Below are 26,741 nucleotides of genomic sequence, written 5' to 3' on the forward strand. Positions count from 1 at the left end.
TTTGGAATTATAAAAGTGGAACAAACCACATGTTTACTGAGTGGCTTTGCTTGTAACTAAACAGAAATTATATTATAGAACACAGATATTCATTGGTACTGCTTTAGTGAACCTACTTATGTCTACATACATTATTCATGTATTAACTAGTCCATTAAAATATTTGTTGTGAATACAGTCATCATACTGGTCAATACAATATGATAACTGAGGGGAGGGGTGAAATGACCCTAATATAGATATTTGATTTAGTAAATAATTTTTTTGTTTGTTTTTCTAGACTGGTGAATAAGGGAAAGATTTGTGACAAAGTCAGAGACTATAAAAATACCTTCCAACAAGGCAACAGATTTTTATTTACAAAGTTCAAAAAAATATATATATGTGTAGGTCTATTTCCCCTTATTAAATATCTATGAACACTCTTTTGAAACTTTAAATACAACTCAAATTATTTCAAGCTGAAGAAAGAGAAACTTTAGGGAGTTCCCATTGTGGCGCAGTGGTTAATGAATCCAACTAGGAACTATGAAGTTGCAAGTTCGGTCCCTGCCCTTGCTCAGTGGGTTAATGATCCAGCGTTGCTGTGAGCTGTGGTGTAGGTTGCAGACATGGCTCGGATCCTGCATTGCTGTGGCTCTGGCGTAGGCCGGTGGCTACAGCTCCAATTCGACCCCTAGCCTGGGAACCTCCCTATGCCGCAGGAGCGGCCCCAAAGAAATAGCAAAAAGACAAAAAAAAAAAAAAGAAAGAAACTTTAATGTTAGATAACTATCATTTGTCTTTATTACCTTTAAAATATAAATAAAAGCTCTTTTAGTAATTATTTTCTTTTGACAACCTGATCTTGCCTAACACCAATGAAATCACTAACTTTCGAGATACCAATAGTACACAGTAAGAAAGAAAAACTTTAGCAATGTGGTGTTCATTACCTCATTTCTTAATATCCTTTTTTTTAACACTTTTACTTCTGTTAAACACTTATTTTTTTCATTCTAATATATTCTTCCTTTGTCCTCTGGTCAGGGGTAGGATGGTCTGGGAAGAGTGAAGAAAGGACACAGGGATCTTGATGCAGGTAGTGTGCTTGTGAAGTTATTATAATGGGATTCGGACAGCTCAGGGGAGTGATGTCACCAAGATGGCAGAGTAGGAGATAGCAGCCTCCATCCTCACACAAAGACAAGAATTAGATGGCTTTCCAAGAATGAAAATAGCTCTGGAATAGTTCTGGGGTCCACATAAGAAGTTTTAGGACATAGTGAAGCAAAATAACCTGAGAATAATCACATAAAAATAACATATTTTTCCTGTATCTTTCCACTTCTCAGGCTGGCACTGCTCAGTGCTGAGAGGGAACTCCCTAGCCAGAGAGAGGTTCTTACTGTAGGAAAATAGAGAACATAATGAGTGACCAGCTTCCACAACCTTTCAGACCACTGCACAAAGGACCTGGCACCAACCCCTCTCACTGGTCTGATCTCCATTCATATAAACAGCTAGCCCCTGTGTAGCTGTGCACCTGTACATCACTGGCCCCAACTCTTGACACTGTTGTCTATTGTTGTTTGAGCATCCATGGCAAGCCTCTGCAGCCACACCAAGTACACTCCAACAGCCAAAGCCCCCATAGTTGCCCCTGTACTGGGGGCCAATATTGATCCCTATCTCAGGGGCATGTGCTTGCAGGTATCCCCTGTAGTTCAAACTTGCATACTGCTGATACTGACTTTTGACCATGACACTACAATGCACAAGCCTGCAACTATCCTATACAGCTGTGCACGTCCTATAGCTTCTTGCATAAGCCTGCAACTATCCTATACAGCTGTACATGTCCTATAGTTTCTCATGCCCTCAGCCCCTGTCACTGATCCAAATCTGCCAATATGGGTGTGCCTGCTGCCTTTTCCTGCCATCATGAAGGCAAGTGCAACCAGCACAGCAGCCCAGCACCTATATACCAGCTACCATTACCACCTGCCATGGTCCCTTGCTGCTGAGGACACCGAAAGTCCTTGCAGCCGCTCAGGACCACCCACAGATCTTGCTGTCAAGGATCACATAGTTGCCAATGTCATGGACCTCAGCTACCTGAGCCAAGGAGATGTTTCACAACCCTGAATCTCAACATATTTGTGAATTTTCAAGTTTTCTTTTGTCATTGATTTCAGTTTCATATCATATCACTGTGGTTGAAAAAAATGCTGGATATGATTTTGGTCTTCTGAAATTCATTGACTTCTTTTGTGACCTAGCCTATGATCTATCCTGGAGTATGTTCCACATGCACTTGAGAAGAATGTGTGTTCTGCTGCTGTTGGATGAATATTCCATAAATGTGCATCTTGTAAGACTGATCTAGTGGTAATAAACTTACTCAGTTTTTCTGGTCTGGAAAACTCTTATATCTCTCTTTCAGTTTGGAAGGACTGCTTTGCCAGATAGAGTATTCTTAGCTGGCACTTTTTTTGTTTGTTTGTTTGCATTCTTTTCTTTTCTTTCAGCACATTGAATATATTATCCCAGTCTCTTCCAGACTGCAAATTTTCTGAAAATTCTGGTGAAATGCTTATGGCAGTTCTCTTGTACATAAAAAATTATTTTTCTCCTGCTGCTTTTAAGATTCACTCCTTGTCTTCAGCTTTCATGATTTAATTTTAATGTGGCTCTATTTCAGTCTGTCTGGAATCATCTCATTTGGTGCTTTCTAGGATTCGTGGATCTGGATGTTTGTTCCTTTCCCCAGGAGAGGGAAGATTTTGGCCACTATGTTTTTTTCTTTTTCGAGTAAGCTTTCTGCTCCCTTCACTCTTTTTTCTTCTTTGGGACCCATATAATGCAAATATTTATGTGTTTTATGTTGTACCATATGTCCATTAACCTATTTTCACTCTTTTTTCATTTTTTATCTTTTTTCTTCTTCTGATTTGATGATTTCCATTACCCTGTCTTCTAGTCCATTGATCTTCTCTTTTGAATTGATCTAGTTTTCTGCTGAACCTTCTATTGAATTTTCCACTTCAGTTATTGTATTTTTAAGAACCGAACTGAATCCCAGTTTCTATTTAAATGGTTTCTATTTAGTACTTGTTATACTTTCTTTCACTTTATTGAAATTATCACTGTGTTAATGCAAAGTCCTTCTGACTTTGGCAAGCAAATTTGTGACATTACCTTTAATTCTTTATCAGGTAAAGCATTTATCTTCATTTTGATAAGGTTTGGTTCTGGAATTTTATCTTTTCTTTTGTTTGGAACTTATTTCTCCGTTTCTTCATTTTTCTTGACTCTCTATGTTGGTTTCTGTTCATTAGATATAACAACTCCCTCTCCCAATCTTGAGGAATGGTCTCATGTAGGATATGAAACTTATCCTTCAGCCCAGTCCTATCTCTTGATTGTATTTCAAAGCTTTGGATTTTCCAAGCCTCCCCAGCTCCCTCCTTTTTAAAAATTTCTCCCAGTAGTTGAGACTGTGCTAAGACCTGTTAGTGTCCCAAAAGGAAGGATCTCAGTCAACACTTAGACTCAGGTTAATTAGAAGTCAGATTTGCAGGCAGTAGCTTTCAAAATATGCAAAAAACCTCTTTTAGGGAAAAAGTTGGAGATGGGTATTTCTGTCTACTTCCTTTGTGCTGAGAACACCAAAAAAAAATAGTGTTTATTTTTATTTTTTAAATTTTTTTTATATAATGATTTTTATTTTTTCCATTATAGTTGGTTTACACTGTTCTGTCAATTTTCTACTCTGCAGCATGGTGACCCAGTTACACATACATGTATACATTCTTTTTTCTCACATTATCAGGCTCCATTATAAGTGCTAGACATAGCTCCCAGTGCCAGAGTATTGTAGGACCCATAAATTCAAGCCATGCTGGCCATCAGAGCCAAATGATTAAGCTCCTGAGTGGCAGTTGCAAATGTCAGGTTTCCAGACATGTCTACAACCTCCTTCTAGAGAGTACTGGTGGTTTGGAGCAGGCTATAGGAATAATGCTGAGGTGTTCCTGTTGTGGCTCAGTGGAAACAAATCTGACTAGCATCCATGAGGGTGCAGGTTCAATCCCTGGCCTCACTCAGGATCAGTGGGTTGAGGATCTGGCATTACCATGAGCTGTGCTGTAGATGGCAGATGTGGCTTGGATCCCACATTGTTGTGGCTGTGATGTAGGCCAGCAGCTACAGCTCCAATTCACCCCCTAGCCTGGGAACCTCCATATGCTTCAGGTGTGGCCCTGAAAAAAAAAATGGGAGAATGCTGAGTCTATTGGCTTTGTTGATTGCCAGGGAGGATGGCATTGTATATCTAGATGTGGGCTAAATTAGAGGTCTGACCCTGAGGCAACAACTTTTAAAGTATTCCCATGGGCCTCTTTCAGGGAAAGACTGGGAGGTGGGAATTTTTTGCCTGCTTCCTCTGTATTGAGCTTTATGGAGAGAGTCACAATGAGTCCACTTAGGTTCATTAAGCACTTGCTTTTTTTGCTACAGTGTTGTATGTCTTATGGACACAGTTCCATTGGCTTTTAGGGCTAGATGTTCTGTGGGCTTTTCCCTCGATGGATGTTTTAAAAGTTGGGACACTAAATATTGGCTCTAAACCCTTCTCTCCTCAGGGAGAATCTAGTTTTGAGTGCCTTTCTTATTTTATGCCACTGTGATTTGTTAGGGTTTATGGCATAAGCATGTCTTATTCATTTCATTGTGGGTTTTTTTGTTTGTTTGTATGTTTGCCCAGTGTGTTTTCCCAGCCACTTTCTAGATTTTTTTTCCCATAGGGAATTGTTTTGTGTAGAGCTGTAAACTTTATGTGTCTCTGAGAAGAGTTTGGGAACCTTCTATGTAGCCATTTTAGACAGAACCCAGTAAGGCTTATACTCAATATTTTTAATACAGAACTAATTCCTTTACTATTTGCCTCTAGATTTGGCAAGATAATGAAATCAGACAATGAAATGAATATAAGGCATTTTGAAAAGAATAGGACCTTATACAAATATAAAGGAAGGATACTTCGGTATGGCTGAATAAGAGTCAGTTCCAAAATAGGCAAGAAGAGTCTGCAGTATGGCTTGTCACTTCTCACTGCATGGCAAGGCATATAAAAAACTCCCTTTTACTAATGGAGCTGCAAAAAAGCTGATTTGCTCAAAACATTCTATAGTGTGCCAAGTGCCTTGGAACTCCCAATATTTGTTGCCAGCTTCTTTTTGAAAGACACAGTAAGGTGGTTGGCTTATAGATATTCCAGTTGTTCTAGCTGCCAAATGATTCGAAAAGAAAACAAAACAACCTCCTGCAGCACACAAAGTAGCCTTTCTCCTCCCTCCCCATTCTTTCATTTTAATTTTGGTAATGTGTAGTTTCCAGATTCCAAAGTGTAAGCAAAAAATATCTGTTCTGTAGTTTTTATTCTCCAGTGAAAATTGGAAAAAGAAAGCATAATTCTTCTTCTTCTTCTTTTTTTTTTTTTTTAACTTTTTAGGGCCGCACCTGCAGCATATGGAGGTTCCCAGGCTAGGGGTTGAATAGGAGCTGTAGCTGCCGTCCTACACCTCTAGGCCACAGCCACAGCAATAGAGGATCCTAGCCACATCTGTGACCTATATCACAGGTCACAGCAATGCCAGATCCTTAACCCACTGAGTGAGGCCAGGGATCAAACCCATAACCTCATGGTCCCTACCTTGATTCATTTCCGCTGCACCACAACAGGAACTCCGAAAGCATAGTTCTTCTTAATCGCCTTTAAACGTTGCTCTTACAAATAATTTATTTCCAAATATCAGTATTCCTTGCATGATTTGGATGGGGTAGAGTGGAATAGAAACAGGATTCGTATTAACCTATTGCAGATAATGCTTTTTTTTTCTGAAATACAGTGTAATTTGAGTAGGTAGTTTCCCAGGATTTTTATGATCATATTCTGGGTATAAAACTCTGCAAAATACCTGATGCATCTGGGGAGAAGTGGTTGCTACATTTGGGAGAAAACTATATCAGAGAAGTAAAATGATATCAAAGGTGTATCCTTTTTCTCTCTATTTCTGAGAAATGCATTTCCCCAAGTATATAGAAGACCAAATTGAATGGTACTTTTATCATGATGTAAATTGTGCAAACGCCTGGGAAATGTAACTTTTTAATATTAAATGAAATTTGACCCTTGTTGAATATGTAGATTTGAATATTTAACATCATATTTTCCTTGTAAGTTATTTCTTTTATGTGTTCTTCACTGTCTCAAGTTAGTGTGCTAATTTCCCTTGTGTAGTTTCACAAGACAATGTTTTCATTCACTAACAACATTTCATAGTGTATTAATAACATCAACACAGCCGCATTTCCCTGTGTGCGAGCTTCAAGGTTATAAGAAATGTAGGGACATTTGTTAAGCCCAGGTAAATATTAAATATCACTTGAGAGAAAGGGCGGAAGTAACAATGGCATTTGCCTCCAGCCCTAAGTTCCTTTGAGATGTATAAAAATGCATATGACTTGTTCAGTCTATTAAGCAGATGCTAGTTCAGCTATAGTACATATGTTGGTTTTCAGACACAGTTTTAGAGTGCAGTGGTGGAGGCATATGCACGTGTGAAAATTGCAGGTGTGAGTTTTGCAGATGCCATTTAAAATTTTATATTTTTCTAGTTTGATTTAAACATTGATCTCAAAGATGTAGAAATGGTATTAGTTCTGACACATTTTGGAAATTGATTAGGGATATAGCAAAGGAATATATCAAGGAAAATAGTACTTGGATTTCAAAGGATTTTTAAAATTAATTACATTTATGTGAAATAAATTGGTCACTCATTTTGTCCAGAATTTTATTTGGTCTAATAACCAGCTATGGATTTGCAGTTGTTTCTCTTGACTGTTTTATCATGTGACATTCTGAACTGTTTTATAAAGAATAGTTTTAAAGTGTAAATATTAGAACTCCTTCAACTAGGGAAGCTGTTTCTTAATATTTTAACCCCCAAAGGAAGAAAACATTTTATTGCCTTATGCTTTTCTGAGACATGAAAAAGATACTGAGAACTTTTTTCTTTATAGAAAAATAAAATAAAATGAGGTTTAAAAGAAAAAGAGATTTTATAAAATTATGTTTTTCCTCTGTGTTTTTTTACTTCAGGATAAGAATATAAGGGTGTATGAAATAATGAAAAACAAACAAAAACATTAATACTAAATTCCAGCATTTTTTTCTTTTTCTTTCAGCTCTCAGGAGAGGTGATTTTGCAAATTGCCAACGAACCAGTTCTGCCCTTTAATGCTCTCGATATAGCTTTAGAAGTTCAAAACAGCCTTAAAGGTAATTTTTTTTTAATTATAGTAATTTCAGCAAATGAAAAATAGTTCAACTAATTTCCAACAAGGAATGAATCAAGTTATCTACTATCTTACTTATGGCAATGCTAGCACCTCCCTTTCAGTAGAGGGTGAACATGACAAGGGCTTAGAAGAATTTTGGCTTCCATGTCAATAAGAACAAGGTAGGGAGTACCTATTGTGGTGCAACAGAAACAAGTATGACTAGTATCTGTGAGGATGTGGGTTAGATCCTTGGCCTCACTCAATGGGTTGGGGATCCAATGTTGCTGTGAGCTGCGCTGTAGGTCACAGACATGGCTCAGATCTGGAGTTGCTGTGGCTGTGGTGTAGGCTGGTAGCAGTAGCTCTGATTCAGCCCCTAGCCTGGGAACTCCCACATGCCACAGGTGTGGCCCTAAAAAGCAAAAAAAATAAAAAAGAATGAGATATACCTTCCTGATATTCAGTCAGTTCAAACAAGACTGGCCCAGAAATTTCTCCCTTGGGATTGGTTTCCATGAGGTAGGGGCCATATCCCATTTGACTGAAGTATTGGTTCATCCTAGATGAAAGATTACAAGGGGGAAACCAGGAGATTATTTCCATAATCTCTATTTCAGTTCCTTCATGTTTGAATGTATCTCTTTCTACAGAATTCTAAATCACCATAATAATTACCCTTATTTTCCCTTTATCTACATACAAATCTTTCAATTAAACTGCTAATTTGTCTTCAGTCACCAAATACAAGGGGCAGCATTGTAATTAAAGAATGCACCCTCCTTCTCTTTGATCCATACATCTCACTGTCAGATTATTGGGTGATGTGTTCTTCTCAATATAAAAATCATTTTTTTCCACTGTGGTGGTTAATCATTCATTCTTTACCCTAAAGAGCCAAATAGTTCCAGCATCTAAAAGTTTAATACTTTCATTTTTAAGTTTTGACTACCTGGATTGCTTCTTAATCTATAGACTACTACAATACAATATTTTCTCCCCCTCAATGCTTCTCATAATTTCTATTATAGTGGATATAAAACCATGACCTTGGGTGTAATGAGCACTGTAGGGTTATTTGCTCCAGACTAAATGGCCTCATATTGATCTATTTTTATTATATATAAGCTAGTCTCTATTTTTTCTACTTTTGTCAAGCTTCTATTATACTGGTATCAGTGTGACTACCTGTAGCAGTAATTCTGTCCTCCACTTTAATATTCTATTTCTAGAATATTTCTTAGAAACAGAGTAGCCAAGTATATGATATTTTATAAAATGAGCAAAGTAGGCATAGAAAAAGGGTTAAAAACTTCTGTGAATATTTTTGGTAAGGATTTCTTTTAAGCATCTGTTTATTTATTGCATAGACGATTTTGCTTTTTCTTTAGTTCTCATCTTCATACTTTAAAAAATTCAGTTGGCACTGCATCTTATACTGAAAATTTTCAAAGAACTAAAGGAGAACTATTATTTATATTACATAAAGATTTTTCCATTTATAAAGAGTAAGTCTCATGCACAGAAAGGAGCCTCAAAGGGTATACTGTAAAATGGTAACATTGTACAATAGAATTATAAGTGATTTACAAGTTGTTTTTCTGATTCCAAATCTATGATGAATGTTTAGTACCTTTGCAATAAAGATATTGAGATATTTTTAAAATTAAAGCCAGCAAAACCAAAAGCAATAGCAACACTGTCTTTTAAATTCTAAAATCTATTAATTTTAAACAATTGGATTTCTTTTTAAAATCCATAAATAAACAGTATTTTAGCATTATAATTTCTATATGAGCATTTCAACTTGGCTACTTCCTAAAAGTGAGAAAAAATCCTAATGGGTTATTGTTAGAATTATATTATTACTTTACTTTTTGTGGGTAGTTAGGAATCTCTTTGAAAATCTAAAGAAAAGTGTGATCTCCTCAGAAAATTACACATGTACATAAAAGTTTGAGTATATCCCCCATAGACTTTGTAAGATCTCCTGAACCCATTTATTCATTCATTTAATAAATATTTCTTGAGCATCCACTGTATACCTGGTATAGCTCTATGACACAAAAAAGAAAATATAAAACCCAGCCACTAAATAAATAAATAAAACAAAATTAAAATCTCTACCCCATAGAAACATACATATATGGTTGAACCAAACTTCTGTAAGTCAAACCAATTTTTAAATTAGCTTTATGCTCAAATTGTTTTCTATCACCTTGGAATAAATTTGCATTCTCAAAATCAGCATTAAAAAGCAGAATTGGGAGTTCCCATTGTGGCTCAGTGGTAATTAACCCAACTACTATCCATCAGGATACAGGATCGATCCCTGGGCTTACTCAGTGGGTTAAAGATTCAGCATTGCTGTGAGTAGTATGGGTTGAAACTCGGCTCATTTCTACATTGTTGTGGCTGTGGTGTAGGCCAGCAGCTGCAGCTCTGATTCAACCCCTAGCCTGAGAACTTACATATGCCACACCTGGGGCCCTAAAAAGCAATGAAAATAAAATGAAATCAAATAAAATGAAATAAAATTAAATTAAAATTAAATAAAAATAAAATTGACTGTGGTTGTATCCAGAGTCCAGAGGAGCAATTTGGTCTGGGAATATATGTTTGGGAGTTGTCTTAGATTAGATTTCTAAGGGACTGAGGACTAATAGAGGACAGGAAAGGTTTAAGAGAATCAGAAGAGACTGAGAAGGAGTAGACAAAGGGTAAGAGACAAACCAGGGTATTGTTTCATTCTGAAACCAAGGGATAAAAGTTTTCAAAGAGGAGGGAATTATCTACTCCACCAAATACAGCCCCAGTTTAAGAAAAATGAGAACTGACTGCTAGACTTAACAATATAATGGTCCCTGGTGTTCTAAAAAAAAAAAAAAAAAATTAGTAGACTGGTATTATAAATAGTCTGTTTAGAGGCATTCAAAAGAGAATGAGAAGTGATACATTGGGGACAGGTGATGGCAGATGGAAAGCATGGAGTTGAGAAGGGTTAGCATGCTTTTATTTTGATGAGAATGCTCTGATGGAGAGTAAAGATGTGATGAAGGAGAGTGAAAGGAGAATTGCTAGAATGCTTTCCTTGAATCTAGGCAGCATGCAATGGAGACTGTTGCCTTAGTTATGCACACAGTCATCCATCCACAAAAATGTGAAGGAAGGCAGAGGATATGGCACATGGTAAATGTGGTGCTAGGAACTCTCAGCAAGTCTCTATGGATTGTAAAAAAAGAAGAAATAGTTGGGCCACACCCGAGGCATATGGAAGTTCCCAGGCTAGGTGTCAAATCAGAGCTATAGCTGCTGGCTTATGCCACAATCACAGCAATGTGGGATCTGAGCCGCATCCGTGACCTATACCACAGGCCATGGCAATGCTGGATCCCCAATCCACTGAGCTAGACCAGGGATCTAACATACATCCTCAAGGTTACTAGTCAGATTCACTTCCACTGTGCCAAAATGGTAACTGCAAGAATTATATTTTAAGTGAGATATTTCAACATAACTTTATTTTGTCCAGCCTTCAGATGGGAAGTCAGGCATACAATGGGCAGAGTTGGATTTAATCACGGCTAGGACTTTTCTGGGAGAGAGACAACAAGGTAGACAAGGTAAAGAAAGAAAGATTGAGAGTGTCTGCAAAGGAGCCTTGTAGTGCTGGACCAATGTATCTAAACTGGGGTATGGAATAGAGTGAAGTTATGAAGAGGATGCGTTTTGGCACAACGGAGAGAGGCTCTTGGTGAGATCAAAGAACTGAGAAGAATGAGCTGAGAAGACAAGTGGATAGGATTATTGAAAATGTGTTCATATAAAGAATGCAGATATTCTTCTATGCTAGTGGTACCAAGGTCATGGGAGAAAAAGGAACTACTGCCTAAGAGGGTTTCAGTGCTGCAGTGGAAGCAACACCATTAAGGGAGAGCCAGGTTTCAGTTAAGGCAAGAAGGTGGAGAAAATATTCTGAGATAAGCACAGGTTCATAACCTTTTCTTTAACAGTTATATCTAAAAACATGTCAGTACAGGGAAAACAAAACTGCAGTCATTCTATAATGATTTCCACTGCAGACCAGCAATAACAAAGTCTAGATAAACCTCTCCCTAAAATCCCAGGATCTTAGTTGGATAAGCCAGGAGAACTCTGGCTTTTTGCTGTTATATCAGTCCACTTCTTCTTTGGTCGTTGGTTATTTTTGTGTTGGTTTTTTTTTTTGGTTGTTGGTTATTTTTGAGTTGTTTCTTTTGATGTGAAACTCCTTCGGTCTCCCTGTCACTTTCACTTGGAAAGATATGGCTAGACTTGAGATGTACACATACAAAAAAATAAAAAGCAAATAAAAACAAAATATAGCAAAAAATAGGCAAAAGAATATTCTGTTACCAGTACCTGGGTATAAATTTCTGATCAAGGGGAAATGAGTTGTCACTTTTATCTATACAGTTTTATATTTTAGTTATGATTCAAAATTATTTGAATTATCTCTATCATAGCAAAATGTTATTCAGATATGTACTAAATTGCAGGCAATTTGTTATACCTGTTCTATTTTGACTACTTTGGTTATAATCTTACTTTTAAAATAGAATAATGTGCTAATATGTGAATAATGGAGACCACTTATCAAAAACTAAATAAATATTTCAGTTTCAAGTTTAGCTACAACGCTAGATGATTTCATTAGCTAAACAGAGTTCCTGTACCATCTTAAATAAAACATATAATTTGCTGCTTAATACGTTTTAATTGTTGATGTATTTTCTTATTTTGTTATGACAGTTAGTGATTATTAGTCTTAAGTTCTCAATTACAGTTTTAAAAAAATGACCTTCAAGGATGAACTATAAAATACTGTTTCTCCTTACTGCAAAGGGTATAAGAATGAAGGTCTCTGAAACCCAATTGCATTTTCAATGGTGTAATTTTTACTCCTTGACAACCGGCCATCTTGTTTATTTATTACACTAGTTTACGGTAGCAGCAGACCATTCTCTACGGTTCTCCCAACCACCAGAAAGAAGGATAATTTACCAGTGAATAATTTGTTTGAGCTGATTTATTGGATGGTTCCTGAAAGCTCATTTTGACTGAGTGACCTTGGCTCTTAATATTTGGTCAGTGCCAAGCATATAATAGTTAGAGAATGAATATTTATACATGGTGCATGGGGGTATAGTGTAAATAGTGACTGATAAGATAACAGAGATGCTTCTGAGGTACTTTTGACAAATAAAAGTATGTCAAAAAAAATGCACATACAAGGCAATGATACTAGTTTCCAGGGGCAAAGGGAGGTGTCAAGAATAAAGCATCACCACAACTTTGAATCTTGTAGGTTCAAAGCCAATTAGGAGTGAGCACTTAATGACCTTGCTAAGTTTACTGTTTCTCATTTTATCCACTTTTTAACACGTAAAGCAGTTACCTCAAAATAATTAAAAACTATATAATTCTAATGCTTTTTGGTTAATATCTGTTATTTTTCTTTGCCAGAATTCTGGGTGTTAATTATTTAGCATGATTGTAAAAACTACAAATGACCAAATAAAATAAAAGTTATTTTCATTTGATCTGGTTATGTACACGTTTATTTAGGGCAAGCCAAACTCAGCAGGAACCTAATTTCGAAATGTGTGGCTTATTGCCACCTCCTGATTGTCTCACTAAATGTAAAATGCTTGTTGGCAGCTTTTCCTCCTGTTCTTTGAAAAACTGACACTGCTGATTTGATCTGACCTTTAAAAAAAAAATAGCTTTGGTAATTCATTAGGAAGGAAGGATAGTATTTCGGGTGATGCCACTGAGGCAAGCACTCTGTTAGATTTGTAGTTACAGATTTTCAGGTGTCACTTTGATTCTTTTCTATAATCACAAATAATTGGGACCCACCTAAGGTCTTTGTTTTCTTTCTAAGTAATGCAAGATGAATTTCCAAATTGGTGAAATTAAGCATGAACTTTATAAATTGCATTAGTCTAGTCCTCAGCCCATTTATCTCCAGTCTTGGTTTTAATAATCACCAGTTCCAACTCTGGACTGGCCTATAGATAGGAAAGGATAGGTACCCTGGGTACTTGGTCCTGTGCTCTCTACAAAAAAAAAACTCCAGAAGCCCATCTAAAATCCAAATGACTCCAAGGAAAAATTTTATTCCCATGGAAGTTCTGAATCATGCTAGATTTCTAGTGATCTGAGCTGGCATTTCTGCAACTGACCTTTTTGTTTGACAAGGACTTAAAAGCATCTCTGAGAAGTGTTTTGCCACACTTGGCCAAATTAATGAAGCAATTTGATCAGATACTGGCCATTCCTTAAGTACAATTCCTAAAAATATGTTTAGTTTCAATGCCCATTACATCTTTGAATGGATTCTGACTACATGACCATAGTAAGATCGTATTTCATTTATTGACATTTTACACCTAATTCAAAAAAGGATTTGAGACAGCTGGGTCTGCGACAAATCTGATCAGCTCTATAATGTCAGCATTTGTCTCCTTGAAACTAGTTTTTCTTTCTCCCCATTTCTCTTTGAACTCATATTTCATTGCATAATATTCCTTAATTATCATCCTAAGTGTGTTGCCCCTTCGTGTTCCTCAGAATTAGTTTCTTTGCTCTTATTTACTCCTGTCTCACAATTTGCTGCTATTCACACAGCTTTCCTTTAGAATCATGGCTTTCTTCCCTGCTCTGAGTAGTTCATCCAAATCTGTTTAAAGTTTTCTCTTCAGTGTCCACATTTCACATATCACTACATTAACTGAAATATTTTAATGCCTCCTCCTCATTTTTCCTAGTTTCTCATCACAGTAATGTTCTATTGTATTGTGAATTTGGGGGGCTAAAATGCTGTGCCTATGGCAAGATAGTACTACTGTCCACTGTGCTGTGAGTATTGCTTCTTTGGCAACACTTAGAAACTTTCCTTTTTTCAAGATACTTTTAATCTTGGCTTGTAATATAGCATAAAATACCCTTGCCCTTGTGTTGATTAATTGTATTAAAGCTTTTTTCTTTTTCATTTTCTTAGTTTATTGAAAATATAATTAAGCTCACATGAGTTATTAAATATAAAACTCCAGCTTTCTGCTTCAGGAGGAGAGAAATTAAAAAAATAAACCACATGTTCATTCATTCAAGAAAGCTTTTGCTCACTCTTCCAAAGCAGCCAATAACCAGATCATGTAGTTGCAAACAGAATACAGTGGCAGCATCTGTGATCCATGAAAATAGCCCCTGGTTCAATGTCTGCAGCAGGCAGACAGACGTTGCTGGGAGAATACATTCTATGCAATGTATTGAAAGTTGTGCTACATTTCCATCTTCTTTGACTACCTGCATCATTGGATAATCTTTACAATGCAAGATAATCTTTAGAATGCATTGCCTATTTTATTTTTAAGTGGCCAACCCGTTTCTTCTAAACATGCCACTTTGGGACCTTTGCAAAAAGGATTTCTATTGGATTCAGTTTAGACATAATTATCTGGTCTTCTGGCATATTGCCTTTTAAAAATAATATCCATTTATTTATGTATTTTAAAAACCAATGTTAGATTATTTGTGTATCAGGAGTGTACTAGCTCCCATACTTTTTTCTCTACCTGCATTTTTGTTTGTTTAATTTCTTTAAATAACCAGTTGAGGTGACTCATGGTAATTCATACTAAAGAAGGCATCATGAAGAATAGAAAATGTAGGATAATAGAAGACTGTTGTTTCCCTTGGTTGAAATCATATTGGCAATTTTTTTCTTCTCTTTAGCAATGCCACAGGATATTCTGAAGATGACATTAAGTAACACATTCCCCCTCCCAAAAAAATAATCTATTCTGCTTTTAACCACTGTGTTATATGGAACATAAATCATACTTTTTCTTGTCACTATAAATCAGTGAAGTCTAAGCTGTGATTGTGCAATTATTACCACCTTTAAAACTGTGATCAGCTCATCCATAGAAGAAGAGATTCTGTAGTAAAAGGCTATGATTTTTTGATATAAAAATGTAGCTTTAGAGTATGAGCAGTACATTTTACTCTTAATTTAAAATGAAACTGAGTGGGTATTTTAAAAATATGGCCCCCAAACAGAACCAAAGGATAGAAATAAGCTAAAATTTAAAGCTTTTTGGAGTATGAACAATTGAAGAGAGGCCACAGTATGTAGGCCATAAAATAAGACAGTTATACATTTGTTCAGGAGATTGTAGATCCGATGTAATACACACGCATTTATACCAAGCTAAAACTCATCAAGATACGCAGTGCCTCAGGGTAAGGCAGTTTGTACAGGTCCCAGATCTTGTCAGGTTAGAACGTGTAGATTCAAGGGCTGTGATTAGCACTGCAGTTCCTGGTCTTACACAGGAGCTGTAGATGCCTTATGGATTTGAGCTTCTGATCTACTGTTGGAAGGTATTTTAGGATCATGTATCAAGCACCTTGCTACCTTAGGGGTTCCCTCCTCCAATTCCCAGCTAATGTGCTGGGTGCCTATCACTGTGATATTTAACCTTAGTCTGACTCCATGTACTGAGCTGAGTATTTAGAACAATTTAGAGATTCAGCAATGGCCTCAGAGGAGGTTTGTGTTGTACTTGGGTGTATATGTTTAAGTGGTAGATTTAGGGCTTGAATATAAATCCATCAAATTCCAAGGCCCCTGCCCTTCCCACTATACTACCCTCCCTCCTGAACTGGGGATAATTCTGCAAGGTGGTGCTCGGCTAGAAGACAGAAAATTCCCTGACTAGTAGGGATGTGTTTCCTCCAATGCGTTTTAGAAACTCTCCTGAATTGGCTTGCCCAGATCTCAATATCCATCTTGGTATCTATTGACAAGTAGTTCCTCCTTCCTTCCCTCTTCCTCCCTACCATCTTCCCTCCTTCCTCTTCACTTAAAATTGCTTATAATATTCAGTGTTGTCCTTTTTATAGCAAGCCAAAAAAATGAAAGGGTTTAAGTTAGAGGTGGACTGATCCTCTAGATGGTGAGGACTGAGGGAAAGGAAGGGGAGACTGATCAATTTTTCTTGTTTACATATGGAACATTTTATCTCAACTGCTTGAATGTGGATAAAGTCCCAGGACCTTTAAAATTCCATTCGAGATGCCCTTGATTTGGGGGCAATTCCATGATCTGTCTCTCAAGTTTCACTTCTTCCCTGGAATCTATTTAAAATAATGGTATACACAGTGGTCTCTTCCATCATCCTCAGGAGCATTTTCTGTCCTTTGATACTTACTTACTCCCTGTTTTGGGATTACTTCTAAGTAGGTTGGGAATTTATTAAGACTATATATTTAATCTTATATATCTTAGAATACCAGTACTTATAGAACAACACACAGAACTCAATATGTACTTACTGAAAATATATTTGAAATTTACTTTGAGAGGGAGAATAAAATGCACTGTTTTCATTTGAAATTTAGATGTACCTTTCAGTTGTCTCTTGGATATTATAAACATAATTTCAATAAGCAGTCTGAATTATTTCATATTATAGTAAGGTTGATATTTAGTATTTATCACAAATCAGTATATTCCGCCATGCTATAAAAACATTAATGGTTGGCTTTTCATCAGGAGGGAAGATGTAAAAGGACTATTTTTAAAGGTTGGTTAATTCTTTTACCCTTTATATTATCCCTTTATTTTTTAGAGGCTTGAAATGCCAACTATAGAAAGAAAAGTTGGTTCCAGATTCATAGACACTATAAAATAAAGAATCCTTATTAGTGTATATGGGGAGAAGTATGATACAGTTTCAGGGAAAGGGTGTGGGTGTTGGGGGAAGTGATAACAATGTCTCTAAGAATAAAATCATTACTAAAGCTGTTACAGCATTTTTTGCATGTCTTATACAAATGAGTTGGTAGTAATTTGTGTTTAGTTTGTTTACTCTGATAACAGTAACTTGTATTTATATAGTGATTTAAATGCTCAGAAAGTAAAATGACCAGGATTAAGTGATCTGTTTAAGTCTACATTGATAGTAACTAAGTAAATCAGATATTTAGGTTTTTTGATACCAAGTCCTTGGTCTTTAGACTCCATATACTACATATAACTTCAAGATGTTTATATTTACCCTGAGAAATTTCTAGCTCCCATTTCATTTTCTTTTGTCAATTTGACTTACTACTTATTAAATCTGAACTATTAAGAGCCTCAATTATTTCTTTTTATTTTATTTTATTTATTTTTTTTAATTATTATTATTTTTTTTCCCACTGTACAGCAAGGGGGTCAGGTTATCCTTACATGTATACATTACAATTACATTTTTCCCCCACCCTTTGTTCTGTTGCAACATGAGTATCTAGACAAAGTTCTCAATGCTATTCAGCAGGATCTCCTTGTAAATCTATTCTAAGTTGTGTCTGATAAGCCAAACTCCCGATTCCTCCCACTCCCTCCCCCTCCCATCAGGTAGCCACAAGTCTCTTCTCCAAGTCCATGATTTTCTTTTCTAAGGAGATGTTCATTTGTGCTGGATATTAGATTCCAGTTATAAGTGATATCATATGGTATTTGTCTTTGTCTTATTATTTCTTTCTTATCTGACACTCACTGTGCCTTAAATGAAGTTTTATATATTCTTAATTTGGGGGGTTATGTATTCTTCATTTTGGGAAGTTATTGGTAGGCTGTATTTTAATTTAGCTTAGTTTAACCTAAAACATAGTTTTATCATAACATAGCTTCTTCTTTTTAAATTTGTTTTCTCTTGGTTGTAACTTATTGATTTTTTGAATTTTTAAAAACCTATTATTAAAGTAAGGTTGACATAGTTTTTTGTGTTAATTTCAGGTTTAGAGCAAAGTGAGTATTCTGTTTGAATATTAAATATAGATCCTTGTGCTATGCAGTAGGTCCTTGTTAGTTATCTATTTTATGTATAGTAGTGTGTGTCTGTTAATCCCAAACTCCCAATTTATCCCTTCCTCACTTTCCCTCTTTGGTAACCATAAATTTGTCTTCTATGTTTGTGGGTCTATTTCTGTTTGTATATAAGTTTATTTAATTATCATACTAAGTGAAGTAAGCCAGACAAAGGCAAATATCATATGATATTGCTTACCTATGGAATGTATTATTGATTTTTAGCAAGAAAGTAAAGGAAATAACATTTGCAGATGCTCATTATGCACTAAATAACTCCCCGAGTGATTTTGTAGACCTAATTTAATATATTAGTGTATCTCAATAATACGTTATCTAATAATTCAACATTTACCCAGCAAGATTTTTAGTAAATGATAACCACATATCAAGATCTGGAGATATAAATAGAGATAAAACTTATCAGGTGATCTTGTGGGATTCTTCTCAGCCAAGGAAAGGAGAAAGACAAGGTAGACAAAGCTAAAAATATGGTAGATGCTAATGCTACAATCACAGTACCTAATTCATACATTCACTCATTCAGTGATTTCCAGTCACAGTTTTGGAAGTGGCAATGAATGAAACAGACAAAAATCTCTTTCCTCACAGAGCTGACATTCTCATCATTATCCTAAGGAACCCAAGGGAGCAATCATTTGGGGTCATAGAAATGGCTATTAGGAATCTTTGGAACATCAGCTATATATCAAAATGATTGAGTGAACATTGGAAGTAAAGCTACTTTTCAATTTATAACCTCATGTCCTTGAAGTAATGCATAGGGTATGCTGTGGTAGCAGCTTTCCACTATTAGAGTCCTTTTTGGAACCAGCCAGTTCCTAAAGCTGTCAATTTTCTCCACCTGCACCACCATGAGAAATAAATTCATTTAAAGCTAAATAAAGTAGAATGGTACAATTTGTCCCACTTGATTCAGTAGTAATGTCTTCAATTCTGTAGAGTATGTTAGATCAGAAGAGATTTTTCTTTCTTAAATGGAAGACTCTTAAGGATGTCGAACTTGTTTTTTCTGTTGTTCAGTCTTTCAATTCCAGTGTAATCCAAATGTGCCTTATCTATCTTCCTGATGCAAAGATATTTTCTCTAAGTTCCCCATAAATTAACTTTGGTGAAACATTCTAATGTAAGATAAACCATATTTTCATAAAATTACATTATTATTACCACTATTACTATTACTAACGAGGCTAGATGTTTTCAGTGAGAAAAAAACCTTCGAGTTTTATTGTGAAATCAAACAAGATTGCTAATGAATGTGGAACATACTTTGATACCTCAAAATGCAAAAACCCTGTATACTCTTACAATTGATTGTATTCATATTGTTAATTTCAGTGGTCAGAGACCTACAAAGAAGTCTCTTTCTTTACAGCTCTCATAAAAACCAAATTTCTTTGCATAGTTTTCATTTGTTACTGGATATTTTTCCCAAAAACACTTTATTGAATCCACTTATTCAGTGAATAAGTATTGCGTCAGAACTATGCTGGGCACTAGAGAATTTTTTGTAATGGTAATTTTTTTTTTTTTTTGCTTTTTTGGGCTGTACTTGCAGCATATGGAAGTTCCTGGGCTAGGGGTTGAGTAGAAGCTGCAGCTGCTGGCCTACACAACAGCGATAGCAACAGAGTATCTTAACTGTGAATGTGACCTACACCACCGCTCATGGCAGTGCCAGATCCTTAATCTTAACCTATTAAATGAGGCCAGTGATTGAACCCACATCACTAACCTGCTGAACCACAAAGAGAATTCCCTGATTTATTTATTATTTTTGTAAATTTAATTTTTAATTTAAATTAGTTATAATGCTGTGTTAGTTTCATATGTACATCAAAATGATTCACTTATGCATATACATATACCCATTCTTGTTCAGATTCTCTTCCCATGTAGGTTATTACAGAATATTGAGTATAGTTCCCTGTGCTATACAGTAAGTCCTTATTGGTTATCTGTTTTATAAATAGTAATGTGTATATGTTATTCCCAAACTCCTAATTTATCCCTCCATCCACATGTTTCCCCTTTGGTAACCATAAATTTATTTTCTATGTCTGTGAGTCTGTTTCTATTTTTTTTTGTCTTTTGTCTTTTGTCTGTTGTTGTTGTTGCTATTTCTTGGGCCGCTCCCGCGGCATATGGAGATTCTCAGGCTAGGGGTTGAATCGGAGCTGCAGCCACCGGCCTACGCCAGAGCCACAGCAACGCGGGATCCCAGCCGCGTCTGCAACCTACACCACAGCTCACGGCAACGCAGGATCCTTAACTCACTGAGCAAGGGCAGGGACCGAACCCGCAACCTCATGGTTCCTAGTCGGATTCGTTAACCACTGCGCCATGTTTTATAAATAAGTTAATTTGTATAATTTTTTTAGATTCCACATATAAGTGATATCACATTATATTTGTCTTTCTTTGACTTACTTCGCTTATTACAATAATCTCTAGGTCCATCCATGTTGCTGCAAATGGCATTATTACATTTTTTATGGTTGAATGATATTCCATTGGGTATATATACCACATCTTCTTTATCCATTTCTCTGTCGATGGACATTTAGGTTGATTCCATTTCTTGGCTATTGTAAATAGTGCTGCAGTAAACAATGTGGTGTATGTATCTTTTTGAACTATGGTTTTCTGTCAATACATACCCAGGAACAGGATTGCTGGATCATATAGTAGTTCTACATTTAGTTTTCTAAGGACTACCCATATTATTTTCCATAGTGGTTGTACTTATTTCCATTCCCAACAACAGTGTAAGAGGGTTCCAACACTTTTCTCCACATCCTCTCTAGCATTTATTGTTTGTGAACTTTTGATGATGGTTGTTCTGACTGGTGTGACTTAACACCTCATTGTAATTTTGATTTGCATTTCTCTAATAATTAGCAATGTTGAGCATCTTTTTATGTGTATTTTTCCATCTGTATATATTCTTTGGAGAAATGTCTATTTAGTTCTTCTGCCCATTTTTGATTGGGTTGTTTGATATTGATATGCATGAGTATATATGTTGGAGAGTAATCCCTTGGTTGCATCAACTAATTTTTTCTCCCATTCTGTGGTCTGTCTTTTCATTTTGTTTATGGTTTTCTTTGCTGTGCAAAAGTTTTTCAGTTTATTTCCCATTTTTTTAATTTTTGCTTTTATGTTCATTACTCTAGGAGATGGATCTGGGAAGATATTGCTATGATTTATGAAGGAGAATGTTCTGCCTATGTTTTCCTCTAAGAATTTTGTAGTATCAGATCTTATATTTAGGTCTTTAATCCATTTTGAGTTCATTTTTTGGTATGGCATTAGAGAGTGTCCTAATTTCATTCTTTTTCATGTAGCTGTCCAGTTTTCCCAGCACCACTCACTGAAAAGACTGTCTTCTCCCCATTGTATATTCTTGCCTCTTTTGTCATAGATTAATTGACCGTAGGTATGTGGATTGATTTCTGGGATTCCTATTTTGTTCCATTGATCTATAGGTCTATTTTTGTGCCAGTACCATAGTATTTGGGTACTGTAGCTTTGCTATAGAGTCTTAAGTCAGGAAGCCTGATTCCTTTGGGTCTATTCTTCTTTCTCAAGATTGTGTTGGTTATTTGGGGCCTTCGCATTTCCATAAAAATTCTAACTTTTTGTCTAGTTCTAGGGAAAAAATCATTGGTAATTTGATAAGAATTGCATTTAATCTTTAGAATGCTTGAGTAGTATGGTCATTTGATGCTTCTAATCCAAGAACACCATATATCTTTCTGTTTGTATCATCTTCAATTTCTTGCATCTGCATCTTATAGCTTTCAGAGTACAGATATTTTTCCCCTTTAGGTAAGTTTATTTCTAGGTATTTTATTCTTTTTGATGTGATGATAAATGGGGTTGTTTTCCTTAATTTCCCTTTCTGATCTTTTGTTGTTAATGTATAGAAATTTAAGTTTTCTGCATTAATTTTATATCCCGAAACTTTACTAAATTCACTGTTGAGCTCTAGTAGTCTTCTGATAGCATCTTTAGGATTTTCTAGGTATAGTATCATATCTACAAAAAGTGACAATTTTAATTCTTCTTTTCCAGTTTGGATCCTTTTCTTTTCTGATTGCTGTGACTAAGTCTTTCAAAACAGTGTTGAGTGAAAGTGGTGACAGTGGAAATCCTTGTCTTGTTTCTGATCTTAGAGGAAATACTTTCAGATTTTCAATGTTGAGTATGATGTCAATTGTGGGATTTTCATATATAGGCTTTATTATGTTGAGGTGGGTACCATCTATGCCCACTTTCTGGAGAGTTTTTAACATAAATGGATATTGAATTTTTGTAAATGCTTTTCCTACATCTATTGAGAGGATCATACATTTTTTATTCTTCAATTTGTTAATGTGGTGTGTCACATTGATTGATTTGTGGAATTTGAAAAATCCTTGTATCCCTGAGGTATACCCCACTCGATCATGGTATATGATCCTTTTAATATATTTTTAGATTCAGTTTGATAGTATTTTGCTGAGGGTATTTGCATCTATGCTCATCAGTGATACTGCCCTGCAACTTTCTTTTTTTGTTGTATCTGTCTCATTTTAGTATTAGGGTGATTGTTGACTCACAGAATTAATTTGGAAGTATTACTTCCTCTGAAATTTTTTGGAAGAGTTTCAGAAATATGTGTTATCTCTTCACTAAATGTTTGATAGAATTGACCTGTGAAGTTATCTTGTTCTGGAATTTTTTGTTAGAACTTTTAAATCACAGTTTCAGTTTCAGTACTTGAAATTGGTCTGTTCATATTTTTCTATTTCTTCCTAGGTCAGTCTTAAAAGATTGTACCTCATAATTTGTCCAGTTTTTCAAAGTTGTACATTTTATTAGCATACCATTGCTTGTATTAGTCTTTTCTTGTCCTTTGTATTTCTGTGATGTCAGTTGTAAGTTTACCTTTTTCATTTATAATTTTATTGATTTTAGCCCTTTCCCTTTTTTTCTTGATGAGTCTAGCTAAAAGTTTATCAATTTTATCATTTCAAAAACCAGCTTTAGTTTCATTGATCTTTTCTATTTTCTTTGTCTCTATTTATTTCTGCTTTGGTCTTTATGATTTCCGTTCCTCTATTAAATTTAATCTTTGTTTGTTCTTTTTTTGCTACATCTATGGAATTCATAAGTTCCTGGGCCAGGGATCCAATCCAAACTCCAGCTGCTACCCACACCACAGCTGTGGCAAGGCCAGATCCTTAACCCACTGTACCAGGCCAGGGATCAAACCTGTGCCTCAGTAGTAACCTGAGCCACTACAGAGAAAATGCTGAATCTTTAACCTACAGCCCCAAAGGAACTCCCTGGGTTTTGTTTTTACTTTCTCCAGTTGCTTTAAATATAGTTAGGTTGATTTGAGATTTTTCTTGTTTCCTGAAATAGGATTGTATTGCCATAAACTTCCCTCTTACAATTGCTTTTGCTGCATCCCATAGGTTTTGGATCATCATGGTTTCATTGTCATTTGTTGCTAGTTTGTTTTTATTATTTCTTCTTTGATGTCTTCAGTGTTTCCATTGGTTGTTTAGTAACATATTGTTTAACCTCCACATGTTTGTGTTTTCTACAGTATTTTTTTTTATGAAGTTGATTTCTAATCTTATAGTGTTGTTGTCAGAAAAGATGTTTTGATATGATTTCAATTTTGCTAAATTTACCAAGGCTTGTTTTGTGGTCCAGCATGTGATCTGACCTGGAGAATGTTCCATGTGCACTTGAGAGGAATGTATATTCTGCTGCTTTGGGATAGGATGTTCAGTAAATATTAAGTTCATCTGGTCAAATGTGTCATGAAGGCCTGTGATTCCCTACTGATTTTTTCTCTTGATGATGTGTCCATTGCTATAAGTGGGATATTATAGTGCCCTGCTATTATTTTTATTATCTGTGCCTCCATTCTTTTTCTGAGATCTTAGACCAAGTTTACTATCATTACTCTAAATTATTTTTCAGGTAGATTGTCTATCTCCACTTCACTTAGTTGTTCTTCTTGAATTTTATCTAGAACATATTGCTCTGCTATCTCATTTTGTCTAACTCTCTGTGTGGTTGTATCCTTTCCATAGGCTGCAGGATCATAGTTCCTTGTTTCTGATGTCTTCCCCCTGGTGGGTAAGTTTGGTCCAGGGTCTCGTGCAGGCTTTCTGATGTGAGGGACTGGTGCCTGCTCTCTGGTAGAGGGAGCTGGTTCTCATCCCTCTCTTGGGCAGAACCATGTCCAGGGGTATGTTTAGAGGTGGCTGTGAGCTCAGGATGATTTTAGGCAGCTTATTTGCTGATGAGCAGGGCTGTGTTCCCACCCTGTTGGTTGTTTAGTCTGAGGCATCCCAGTACTGGAGTCTGTAGGCTGTTGGCAGGTCTTGGTGCCAAAATGGCAACCTATGGTAGAACTCATGCCAATGAATATTCATTGGGACTTCTGGCACAGGTGTCCTTGTCCCCAGGGTGAGCCATAGTTAACCCCCATTTCCCCAGGAGACCCTCCAAACTTGCAAGTAGTTCTAGCCAGGTTCCTATGGAGTCACTGCTTTGCCCTGGGTCCCAGTGCATATGAAATCTTGTGTGCCCCCTCCAAGAGTGGACTCTCAGTTTCCCCCAGTCTTGTGGAGCTCCTGCACTCAAGCCTCACTGGCCTTAAAAGCCAAATGATCTGGGGGCTTCTCCTCCTGATGCCAGACCCCCAATTTGAGGAATCTGCTATGGGACTCAGAACTGTCATTCATATAGGATAACTTTAGCAATAAATTATTTTGCAGTTTGTGAGTCACATACTAAGTGGGTATGGGATTTGATTATATCCTGAAAGTGCTCTTCCTATCATATTACTATGGCTTCTTGCCTTTGGGTGTATGATATATTTTGCGCTAGGTTCCAATCTTTTTTGTGATGACTGTTCAGCAGTTAGTTGTGATTTTGATATTTTGATGAAAGGAAGTGTCTTCAAGTTCTTCTACTTTGCCGTCTCTTCTCATTGTTGGCTGTAAAGAAATTGACATACAAAATCATCCTCATCAAATGAAGGCAAGAGAAAATAATGGTCACTATATTGAAGTCTGGTAATTCTATGATAGACATTTTATACTTTAGCTATAGTTCTAGTCCAGTTTTCATTTTTTTAGGATATCACCTTTCCACAGTGCTTCTTAAACTGTAAAGTGTATGGAATAATTTGGAATTCCTGTTGTGGCTCAACAGATTAAGGACACAATGTTGTCTCTACGAGAATGTGGGTTCAGTACTTGACCTCACTCAGTGGGTTGGTGATCCAGCATAGGCATAAGCTATGGCATAAGTTGTAGATGTGGTTCAGATCTGGTTTTGCTGTGGCTGTAATGTAGGCTGCAGCTGCAGCTGCAGCTCTGATTTGACCCCTGGTCTGGGAACTTACATATGCCACAGATGCAGCAGTAAAAATTAAAAAAAAAGACATATGGAATAATCTGAGTAGCATGTTAAAATTGTGATTCCTGGGTCCTAGAGAAATTCAGCATGTCTGAGAATCTGAAATTTCACAAAGACCAGTGTTTTGAGAGCTAGTGAAATCACTTGGAAAAAGAGTTACTTTGGGACCTTTCCCTTTTGTGCAAGCCTTCTCCAAGCAAAGGTCATATCAGTGATTTTTTTTTTTTAACACTCACACCTGTTTATCTCAATGCAGTGCTCTCAGGATTGCCAGCTAGGATTTACCAGGTCCATCTTTATTTCCTTACCTTAACTTGAAGTAATCTTCTGTAGAGAAATGCTGACCTTGCTGCAATCAGTTGTACCTAGTCTCCTGAGAATGACACCAAAGACTTTGCCTTGCCCAAAGACTGAGTCTCATGGTGGTACTATCTGGAAGAAGATGATGAGAGAATGCTTCTCTCGTGGTATGATAAAAGAATGCTTTTAAACAAGGTGTTTAGTTTAAACACCAGTTAGGACCTACCTACCTATAGGAGAGTACTTTACAAGTACCAATCATTTAACCTTCATTAACAAATCCATAAAGCAGGTGATGTTGTAACATTCATTGCACAGATTTTGATACTGAGGCTTAGTAATTTTCCCAGCAACATACAGCTATTAGGTAGTAGATCAGGGATATGAAGTCAGGTGGTCTGGTTCCAAGATATGGTGGCTATAATTACTATACAATGCTGCCTTTCCCTTAGTCAAAAGAACATTCTGTGGTCCTTTTGCTACCACCATTCATATCAGTATGACTTGCAGTGAGTTACAGGACCAAAAATCATCTCAAAATGAAAACAAAGCAATACAAACACTAATAGGATAGATTGAAGTATATTTTCAAATCAAAGGTATATTTTTAACTTCAAATTACAGGAAGTTTCTAGCAAATCAAAGAGTCCAGTAGACATATGACAACACGTAGTAACATACCGCATGTTCTCAGAAGGGAAGATAACAATTCCTTTTACTTTTTTTTTTTTTGAAATATAGGATACTCCATGAAGAGCAT

At 36.2% G+C, this 26,741-nt stretch overlaps 1 protein-coding gene across 1 annotated transcript in view; it reads left to right on the forward strand.

Annotated features, from left to right (window-relative positions):
* The window catches only part of NAALADL2 (N-acetylated alpha-linked acidic dipeptidase like 2), a 967,277-nt gene that overhangs the window by 886,650 nt on the left and 53,886 nt on the right, over positions 1-26,741 (forward strand). The window contains exon 12 of the mRNA XM_047786685.1: positions 7,234-7,327. Coding sequence (XP_047642641.1) covers positions 7,234-7,327 — 94 coding nt within the window. The remainder of the gene's footprint in view (positions 1-7,233; positions 7,328-26,741) is intronic.

This window comes from Phacochoerus africanus, chromosome 1 (assembly GCF_016906955.1).
Source record: "Phacochoerus africanus isolate WHEZ1 chromosome 1, ROS_Pafr_v1, whole genome shotgun sequence".
NCBI lineage: Eukaryota > Metazoa > Chordata > Mammalia > Artiodactyla > Suidae > Phacochoerus > Phacochoerus africanus.